The sequence below is a fragment of the Phodopus roborovskii genome, unplaced genomic scaffold (genome assembly GCF_943737965.1).
Source record: "Phodopus roborovskii unplaced genomic scaffold, PHOROB, whole genome shotgun sequence".
NCBI classification, from domain to species: Eukaryota; Metazoa; Chordata; class Mammalia; order Rodentia; family Cricetidae; genus Phodopus; species Phodopus roborovskii.
The window spans coordinates 940,516-951,539 of NW_026126574.1; the positions used below are offsets into that span (position 1 = coordinate 940,516).

Below are 11,024 nucleotides of genomic sequence, written 5' to 3' on the forward strand. Positions count from 1 at the left end.
TTTTATGAATTTGAAATAATATACTTAGCTTGTCAACAGGCAATTCTGATGTGAGGTATGCCTCAAACGCAAGCTCCTGGCAGGGCACCTCATTCAGGACCCTACCATAGGACAGGCCTTGATAGTTTAATGAGCTAATCCCAAGGTGGTGCTAATATCCTAGTGAACCAGTGAGCCCCAAGAGCACAAAACTAAGCTGTGAGCTGTGAGAGCACAAAGCTACCACCCAATGAAATTATACAAAAACTGGCACTTTGGGATCATCTTGATCTTGAGCCATGACTTCTTGAGCTTCTGTGTTGATATCTGTTGGCAAGTGGATTTGAGACTGTGTGAGGCCTTAGTCTCAGTGACCACCGAACTTCCAGCACTGTTGCTGGGCCCACTTGTCAGCACTAGCAGTTGGTCTATGCTGTGAAGGACTTCCAGGATCTCCATCAGTGTCATCCTCCCAGCCTGCTACAGCCAAGGACTTCATGGTGGATGTGGGTGGAGCCTGCAAGCTTCTGAGGAGTCCTTGCAGGAGCACATTCCTCACTGGAACCCCTACTACAGCATTTCTCCCAAAACAACTAACTGCTCACCCCTTGGGGAGATATCTATTTAATTTTTATATTCAAGTGATAATATAAGGAATGTTTATGTGAACAAATTTAGCATATTCCAAAGACAAATCTTGTTTGGACATTCTATTGCTAAGTGCCTTACAGTTCATAGGCCATCCATGCTCTATGAAATGGATTCTTAGGCTGTTGTGTCTTGATGGTCATGGTAAGCATAGGAATCTACACAGATATAAGTGCTTAGAATGAAGTGTACATACACATAAACAAACATATGTAAGACCTGGAAATCTGAGAAAACATTGGTGGATTGTAGCAATTTCAATATTCTGGCTACAGCAACGTATGGCATTTTGGGGGACAACAGGCATTCTCTGTATTATTTCTTACACCTGTGAATGGATAAGAACAATCTTAAAAGCAAAAAAGCTTAATTAAAAAATGAAATTGCTGGGCATGGTAATATTAAGGTAACTTAAGAAATATAAAACAGGAAAATTACTATCGAGTCAAGAATTCACTCATTTTTGGAAAACATATAATTACTTAGAAATAAATATAATAAATATAACACACATATCTGTACTAGGGATTGAATCCAAGTAAAGACAGTGTTTCTTTTAAAAAATATTTTATACACAGAGACTGCAGACAATTTTTTTGTGCATATATCTGCTTCCCTGTACAGGAATGTATGGAGACAGGGATCAATGTCAGATGTTTTCCTCTGTTGCTTTCCATCTTATTTCCTGAGATAAAGTCTTTCATTGAACCTGGAGTTTATCCCCATTGGTTAGGCTGACTGGCAGTAAGCTACTGGTATCTACCTGGCTGACCTCCCGGAACTCATGTTATCAAGCCCTCTTTTATGCAGGTGCTGAAGAGCTGAACTAGGTTCTCATGTTTTCATAGCAAATGTTTCACTTCCTGAGCAATCTCTCCAGCACCCATCTCTCTAACCTGGAAGATCAATTTATATATTTTAATAGCTTCAAGCAGGAAAAAAACGTTCCTCAGTATGAAATTTTCTACTTGTGCCATCAGGTTGGCATTAAAAGCCTTTTGGATTTTAGACCATACAGAGTAGGGGGGGGGCAATAAATCTACTTTAAAAGGTTTAAAGATAAACTCAGTAGTAAGAAACTACCAGAAATGACTAGACAGATTTGAAAACAAACAATGTCCCGAATCAAAAATAAAAACTGAAGTCAACTCAAGAGATGTGTTAAGCAACAGAATATGTGGAGGTAAGAAACTACCAGAAATGACCAGACAGATTTGAAAACAAACAATGTCCCGAATCAAAATTAAAAACTGAAGTCAACTCAAGAGATGTGTTAAGCAACAGAATATATGGAGGTTAAGACAGACATTAAGGAGTTTCACAACCTAACACAGATGAGATAGCTTATAGAATTAACAGAAGGAAGCTAAAGGGAAAAGGATAACATATATATATATATATATATATATATATATATATATATATAAAACTTCACAATAGCTATAACAAACAATAAGAATATTATTTTCTATAACTGATAGAAGATTCATTTATAGTCTTAAGAAACCAAATCCCAAGTGAATACACAGAAAAAAAATTAAGGCTTAGAATGTATCCTAGAAACTGACAAACAATTTACATTAAGCATTTTGTAAATAGAAATTCCTGAAGAAAAACTAGACCATGAACTGGAGAAAGTACCTGCAACAAAGGATTGATATATATTATTAGGAAAAGACAGGTCAATAGAAGCATGGCCAAGACAACAAAAAGGCAGTTCAAAAGGAAACCACATGTTTAATTAGCACATGAATATTCTGAACCTTATTAAAACTCAAGAGAATTAAAAATATCAAAGAGACAGCATCCACAGCCTCTAAATTAGCAAAAATCAAAAACTTTAGTAACACCAAATGTGAGTACATTAGTACGGACTTTGTCATAAAAATGTCCATTCAGGACTCTAAGGAGAGGCATCCACTGAAACAGAAACAGGCATGAAAACCAGATGGCAGCAGGCTAAAAGGTCCCTACAGGGCAAGAATGAGGACAAGAGTGGACTACCACTTCAAGTTTACCTAAAAGGTGGAGTAATATGGCTCAATTTTAAGGGACCATCTCCAGAAACACTTAAGTATTTTTTGTTTTGTTTTTTCCATTTTATTTTTTATATTGAAACAAAGGAAATCAGGAACAAGCTAGAAACAAAAGGCAAGAATGAACATAAAAACACAGGAAGGAAAAGATGTACACAGTAATAGGTGTGTGAATAAGGACCTGCTTAGAGGGTGAACAAAGGGCCCTGTTTCAGTTCAGAGACATTGCTTCTTTGTTCATGTACTAGTTTCTCTCTGGCTCTACTCTCAGGAACTAGCTTCTCTTTTAGACTTGCCTCTGGACTTTCACACTTGTATTCTGTCTAAAGATATATTCTTCCCCAAACATACATGAAGTACTGGCTTCAATTGTCAATGAGGTAACCTCTGAACAAAGGAAAATGAAACCCCCTCTACACTGTTGTGATATTCTGGTCCTTCTATTCCCTTTCCTAGCTTACCGTCGAAGCGAAGCAATCTACTCCAATTAGTTCTATGAAAGGTTTTTTTTTTTTTTTTTTTTTTTTTTTTTTTTTCAGTACCTAGAAATAATCACATGTGGCATGAATGATTATCAGGATTTGGTCGAGGAAGTTAAAAGAGCAAGCATAGTGAAAACAATACTCTTAAGGTTTTTACAAAGATGAAGTACAGTCATCTTATGGCTTGCAGAAGATGTGACAATTCAGATCTGAAATCACAAGGAGTTAGGCTACTATGAAGGTGTGTGTAGGGGGGGATGAAAATGACACCCATGCATATTTGAGAAATGAGGTACATGTAGAGAAGGGAAGGGATGACTTGGTTCAGATAGCTGCTGAAAATGTCCACAATACAGGACACATCATGCTCTGATAGTTTTTTAGAGCCTCACAGAAGTAGTCATTTCTTGCAACAAAGATATGAATATAAAATCCAAAATATAGTTTACATAAAACCACTACCCCTAGCCACTTTATCAACTCCAAATGCATGAACAAAGTTAGACCTGTTTTCCCTTCAGCGGCAAAGTATATACATCTCAAACTGGGAACATTGTTAGTTAAACTTCTCAACTTTCAGGACGACAAAAGAACGACTGAAAATTCTTATTGCTTGGGAAAGAAAAGTATGGAAAACGAAAGTCAAACAGTCAAATTCAAGTTTTGAGTAGCAGACACTGAAAAGCTGTCATAATTAACCTGCACTTTTGGTTATGTTTTCTATTAGTCCACCTCCCCATCTCTGGGACACCCATTTGCGTTTCACCCCACCTCAAAGGCTCATCTATCCAGGTACACAGAACACCTGGGCGGAGTGTGCAGCCTACTCAGGAACGGGTAGTAGTCAGTCCCGAGGCACTTAAGCATGACAGGCAGGGGACATTAAGGTGCCTGGGGTTCCCCAGGGCGGGCCAGAGGTCAAGGCTCAGGTCTAAAGCCAGGGAGCGGGGCGGGCCTCAAGAACGGAGGGCGGAGACTTACAGTAGTAGGCCACCACGGGGTCCCGCTTGTCATGCTCCTGAGCCGTTCTCAAATGATGCTGTATGCTCTTAAACTGCGCGGGCAGCGGCGGCAGCGGGGCCAGTGCGGCCATTTCCACTTCCCGAAGTGCCACTTCCTACTAGCCAGGTACTAACACTTCCGCTTCCTCCTTCGAGCGGGGCAAATCCCACCCACTCTTTCCTTGCTCAGAAGCTTGTCGGCTGGTCGGTGACAGACGGATGCCCGGAAGAGACAAACTAAGCTGTTACAACGCAGTGACAAGTGAGTTTTCTGTGTTGTTCATGGCACCAGCGCTCTCTGCTGGTAACAGAATCCTTTTTATTTAACTATTTAATTAATTAATTAATGTATTTATTTGTTTATTTATTTTTTATTGGAACAAAAGGAAGAAGAAAGAGAAAAATAAGAAAGTAAAGTTCACAACTCCGGGAGTCCATTCCTCACAAAGGGATATTCCTTAGCCAAGAGACACTGGGGAGAGTCCAGGCCCTACCCCAAATGATTTGACAGATTTTGATGATCTCTCATAAAAGGCCTCACCCTCCCTGGGGAGCAGATAGGGTTGGGATCGGGGAGGTCTGTCGGGGGAATGGAGGATGGGAGGGAGAGGGAACTCGGAATGAAACGTAAAATATTAAAAAAATATTTTTAAACATTACAGTTCATTGACAAGGAGAAAGGAAAAGGCATAATATAACTTCCAGTTTCCCAATCTTAGTTTTGTATATATTAACTACCCCATCTCTCATTTTGTGTGTGTGTTTTAGGGTGGGGTGTCTCACTAGGTTGCCAAAGCAGGCTTTGAACTTGATATCCATTACGTAGAGCTCTTGGTTAGTAGACATTACAGCCATATGCTTATTGATAGCTCATAGAGCTTTTTTTTTTTTTTTCGGGGAGTGGGGGGCCAGGTTCATTAATTTTAATAGAACAAATGATCACAAAATAAAATTTTATAAGCAGTCACCAAAAGTACCCATTGCAGCCTTTTAGAAATGATAGGGAGATACAGAAAAGATGTGTGTGAATGAAGTTGGAACTGGAAACATTCACTGCTTTTGGTTTAGAGGCTTTAAATGCTTGCATGAGAAACACTATGTTTAAATCTTAAAATTAAAATTTGCATGGTTGTATATTGGACTAAATAGCCAGCCCTTTTCAAACTTGAAAGCTGAACACATGGAAATTAATGAAAATCGAATACGTTCTCTGATCTAGGTAGTGTATACTTTTGTGAAATAATACTAAGTTTATTAATCACAGAAGATGCTGAGTGTTTGAGAAATGTTATCCTATTTTAGTACTTGTCAAGACAGAGTCCTGAAGATTTATTCAACGCTTTTGATTCAGGTCATTTTACAGTATGCCTCAACTTTTCTTTCTACCAGTGATGATGATGATGATGGTGATGATTTGTGCCTCCTCTCCATTCCAAAGCAGCATCTTAAGGAATTACATTTCATTTTAGTAACCTCCATCCCCCCTATTCCCAGGTCTTAGCTTTGAGGCTGCATCTTAAAACTGTTTTTTACTGAAATCCAAGTACTGCCAAGAACTAAAATCTGAAGCTATGAAATTTCTATACCTAAAATTATGTGATCACTCTCCTCCCAGTGTCCTTGTAGTAGATCTCGCTAGATATTGTGTCTGTGTGTTTTCTAGATTTTGTGCTTTTATTTATTTTTATATAATTTAGTAAATTTAAAGTTAGTATATAAAATAATGGTCTTAGGGGTTTGCTATGGCATTTTCACACACACACACACACACACACATATGAATTATATATAAAGGACATAATGATATGTATGTAATAAAGCAATGCTTGACTTTGACAAAAGCGTTTTCTGTATCTATTGAGATGATCTTGTGATTTCTGTCCTAAGTATGGCATATAACTTTTATTGATTTACATATGTTGAACCAACCTTCTTATTTGGGATAAAATTATCTTGGCTGTGGTTTATGATTTTAATGTGTTAAAAAGTATTTTTACTAGAATTTTTGTATCTATGTTCATTGCCAATATTGGTATGTAGTGTTCATTTGCCTTATCTGGTACCAGGTAACACTGCTGTCACAGAATGAGTTTGGTAGTGTTGCTTCCCTTTATAAACATGGACCAATCTGTGCATGCATATTTCTCTCTCTCTCTCTCTCTCTCTCTCTCTCTCTCTCTCTCTCTCTCTCTCCCTCCCTCTCTCTCTCTCTCTCTCTGTGTGTGTGTGTGTGTGTGTGTGTGTGTGTGTGATTGCCCACAGTTGTGAGAAGAGTTCCTCTGGATCCTCTGGAATTAGAGGTTCAATGCCTGAAGCCTGTGCTTGGTGATAACTACACTCAGCTCTTTTGGAAGAACAGTGTACCTGTTCCTAACCACTGAGTGATCTTTGCAAAGCTTGGATTTTATTCGTTAATCCAGACAGCTAGTATCACCTTTGAAATGATGAGGTGAGGCCATTTGTGTTTCAGTTCGTTAGTGAGGATTTGCTAATGTCTATGTATTTGCTTGTTGCTCTTCTGGTTAGTTAGTTTTTTTTTTTTTTTTTTAATTTTATTTTCTTCTTCCCCTATTAGGAATAGGGGTTTGTTTGTTTTTGGCCTAGAGTATTTAAATAGTGAAACTTTTGCTTTCATTCTATTGTGTGTTTTGTATTTTCATATAATACTTAGATGTCACTTGTAGGTATTTTCAAAACTTTGCTGAGATTATACTGAATTTATAGATCTATTTGAAGTATCAGAAGTTCTAAGTGATTAAGGCTACCAACACAGATATGGCCATGTCATGCTTTATTTTTATAATTTAATTTCTTTCAGGAATGCCACATAATTTTTATTGTACATGTCTAGCAAATATGGTGTGAATTTTCATGTGCTTCCTGATTTTTAGCCTATTGTAAATGGCAATACTTTTATAAATTTAAGTATTTTATTGTTTTAAAGCCATTGTGTGTGGTTTTTTTTTGGGGGGGGATGCATTTCATTATTCCTTAGGGTTTTTTATATTTTCAAAATTTCTATGTGTACTATTGTATGAGAGGAGATGATATTTATTCTTTTACAATCTACATATCCTATCCTTTACTTGGATTAGTGAATTCACTGAATAGATCATTCAGCATATATACATTTTGTTGTTGTTGTTGTTGTCATTTTGCTTTTAATGAACTACACTTCAAATTAAGCCAAAGTAACAAAAGTGGAAATGCTTCTGTTGGTCCAGATCATGGGGAAAATTGTTCATTCATTTCAATATAATGGGGTGTTTTCCAATATTCCTTTATATGTTTAATTTTTCATCAAATTTACATAATTCTCTTACTAAGTGAAGAGTTTGGTTTTGTTTTTCATTAGAAATGACTATTAAATTTAAAACCAAATACTTTTATTTGCATATGTGAAGATGGCTATGTGATTTCTTTTAATACAGTTCAATTACATTGTTTTTAAGTGTTAAACAAACAAACAAACAAATAAAAAACAAACCTGTCCTTTCCAGGATAAACCCAACCTGGGCATGTTCTATTTGGGTGTACGTAGCTGGATTGCATTTGCTAATACAATTTTCTAGGCAGTTTCAATAACAAAATTATGCTATGCTACTCTCTTTAAACACAATGGAAAATATTTTCTGCTTTTTCTGACACTATCTTGCTCAGGAGGCTGGGAGCTTCTTCTTCTTCATTTTTTTTCCTAAAGAGATTTTATAATGTTTTCTCTTCCTTAAACATTTAGTGGATTTGACCAGAGAGGCCATCTGGAGTTTTCTGCATGAAAAGCATTTGAATTTTAATGTATTTAATAGATTTAAGAATATTTATACTTTCTGTGTATTTTATCAGTTTCTCTTGTTTTAGTAATATGGGTTTCAAAGAATTTCTTCATTCCATCAAATTTATTGTTATATATCCTTGTATCCATGTGCTCTTGTTAATGTCCTATAATTTTTCATTTATTCAGTGTAATTTTTTTTGCTCTTTATCATCTAAAACTATGTAACTAAAATCTTATTACTTTTACTAAGCTTTGAAATCATCACCATTTGTCTAACTTTCATTTTCATATTTGTTTCATTATTATCATTCCTATCCTATTTAATGATTTTTAGCTAGTTGTTTTGCTTATTTCGTAAAGTATGAAGGTAAATACATTTATAATTTTAATGAGATAATACAGAACTTCTGTAGGCAGCCAAACATTGTTTTAATTCTTTCAACAAATTACAATAAGTTGTTTTCATTATCATTTGGTATATACTGCTTTTTAATTTCTGATGCCAGTTCTTCCTCAATTTATGGATATAAATTCATCAGTGACTTTTCAAATGCTTAGATATTTGCTCAACATCTTAATATTTTACTTTATTTATAATTTATTTCTATTATAACAAGTCACTACTCTCCTCACATATCACTGGATCTCCCAACAGTGTGTGATCTTCTTTGAGAACCGAGGTTTTTTGTTTTTAAATTTAACCTAGCAATGTAGTACATATTAAATAATAGGCACTCAGAAGCTATTTGTGAGTGAAATTAAGTTGGATTTTCTTCTGTGCTTTTATGTGGAACAAGATCAATGATTTAAAATCATAATATGTAATTTATAACATCAAATATAGGCTTACAAGTACTTAATAAAATTCCATAATTTCAGTTTTTGAGTGATTATTTATGGTTTCCTACTAAAACATCAGCATAAAAAAGTAGGACATAACTATTTTTAAATGACATAATTGAGGGTGATTTTTGAAAATACAGGCAAATAGAAAGAAGTGCACTAATTTTATAAAATTATTTATGGGATAATTTTAAATACTGAGAAACTGTAGCTTAATGTAAACAAAATTTTCCATTCAATAATTTTAAATACAGAATTTATTCAAAAGCAGGTTATGTATAGGCACAACAAAAAATAAGGAAGCCATGCACAATGTTATTCATAGCAACTCTAATTTATTTCTTAACTATCTCTATGATCATTTAATATTTAAGTTTTGGAAAACAATATAGGTTTAATAGTAAATATGCAATTGCTCATATTCTCTGAATTAGTGATAAAACTACATAATGACTTAATTAATTTTTATTTTGTGTTTAAAGTTATATTTTACACAAATGCAAAGATAATCATGTCTTCAAAGTTAAAGCTCCATGGTTCAAGGGATAGGGAAGACCTGGATTATAGTTTGGTTGTGTGACTTTCTGCACATAACATAACATCTCTGAATATCAAATTTCCAGTCTCTAACTGAGGTAAGAAGTTTTTCTGGTCACAAAATAATGCGATCACCTAAAATATAGTATATGAGAGAAACTTATAAAATTACTATTTTAACAATGTGTTGTTATTAGCATTATGTGTACATTATCATAGAATAAATGATAAAAATAAAAATAGGAAGAGATATTTGCTCAAAAACATCTAGTTTAGAACTTGATACCCTATTACCTAATATAAATAAATTACAGACACTCCAAAATTTAAACAATATATGGGATCAATGTACTTGATGAGAAAATTAAACAAATGATTGATAGGAACTATGACACGGCAATAAGTAATCAACCCTGTCATTGTTTAAAGGGGAAACATGATCTGAATATGATCTCAAAAATCTCAGCAACATATAATACCATGGTGATTATAGTAAAGGTGTACATCGCAATGAGAAAAATAGTCTTTTCAAAGTGTTCTGGAACCATGCATTTTAGAACATTTATTTTTTTTCCAAGGGATTCAGCATCACACACGTATATAGGCTTCACCTGGAAGCCAAAGAGGTGAATCTGAAGCCAAAATGCTATCACCTCCAGGCTGATTCTTAGCAAGAGAGAGAGAATGTAAATCACAGTGTACACAGGCTTTTGAAGGATGCATTCTTGATTGATACTTTTACATGCAGCATAAAGATGGAAAATAGCTCCAGGAAGCAGGACAATCACCAGTTGCAATGCCCAGAACACCTAAAGTGTATCAGAACTATTTTAGTCAAATCAAATAAAAACAACAGGTCACAAAAAACACATGGAAATTTTGTGAATTCAGCAAGGGTCAACTTAAAAATTCTAAATTTTCACAAATACCTTATACAAATGAAAATATGGTGAAAAAATATAGCAGGGCTGACATATATCATTTATTTTTCTAGGATTTTAGAAATTTAAACATGTCAGTTGAAAAAACACCATCATATTTTACTATCACTGACTATTCACTAATGATAGCGATGAATTAAATGATTATTAATAGTGCTTAATATATTTATGTTAATTATACCGATGGTAATAGAATACTGGATTTGAAAGAATTCTTTGAGTACCTCAAGTTACATTTTCTCAAATATTCAGTCTAAGAGGAACACAGTTCTTAAAACTATAGGAGAAAAAAACTGCATGTGTTGGGGAGTCATGGTTTGCATTCACAATGGAAAACTTACTTGGGGAGTTATTGGCCTGAACTGATTGTAACAGAACAGATTTATCTCCCTTTTGTCTGGGTCACAGCTGAAATGCAATGCCTCATTCCCATAAACTGCAAAACCCAGCACTCCAAGAAAGAACATCCTCACAGAGCCGAAGAAGAGGGTGTGGAACTGGCCGATCACTGTTGGAGGTTTCACCTGTTGGTTTGGAGAGGGAAAAATTGGGTTGGAAAGGAACATTTAAAAAGGACACTTTGAAGAATATTTATGATCATATTTAAAAAGGATTGAAAATAAAACGTTAAGATGTAAAGCCTGAATGAGTATTGTGCCACTTTACTCTTCAATTATAGAAAGCAGGAGTGAAATTGGGTTCTATTGTCAATCAAATAGATAAGTTTTAAAACACTTTAAATAATTTTGAATTCAATGACTATTTCTTTCTTGTGTAATCTC

General features: G+C 35.0%; 2 protein-coding genes across 3 annotated transcripts in view; both read right to left on the reverse strand.

Moving 5' to 3' along the window:
• Positions 1-4,271, reverse strand: part of Vta1 (vesicle trafficking 1) — a 57,107-nt gene extending 52,836 nt beyond the window's left edge. For both annotated transcript variants that reach the window (XM_051203280.1, XM_051203279.1), the window contains exon 1: positions 4,127-4,271. In XM_051203280.1, coding sequence (XP_051059237.1) covers positions 4,127-4,159 — 33 coding nt within the window. In that variant the 5' untranslated portion in view covers positions 4,160-4,271. The remainder of the gene's footprint in view (positions 1-4,126) is intronic.
• A 5,446-nt stretch (positions 4,272-9,717) lies between these two features.
• Gje1 (gap junction protein epsilon 1) lies at positions 9,718-10,812 on the reverse strand. The gene is made up of 2 exons (XM_051203281.1): positions 10,584-10,812; positions 9,718-10,110 (listed from the first exon to the last, which is right to left on the reverse strand). The coding sequence occupies exons 1-2, from the start codon at positions 10,806-10,808 to the stop codon at positions 9,718-9,720; spliced, it is 618 nt and encodes a 205-aa protein (XP_051059238.1). The 5' UTR covers positions 10,809-10,812.
• Between the last annotated feature and the right edge of the window lie 212 nt (positions 10,813-11,024).

Bases quoted from the DNA above. Each gene is read 5' to 3' on its own strand.
- Gje1 (XM_051203281.1), bottom strand. From the start codon at position 10,808: ATGTTCCTTTCCAACCCAATTTTTCCCTCTCCAAACCAACAGGTGAAA. The intron at 10,111-10,583 runs GTAAGTTTTCCA...GATACACTTTAG, and splicing joins TCAGGCCAATAACTCCCCAA to GTGTTCTGGGCATTGCAACT.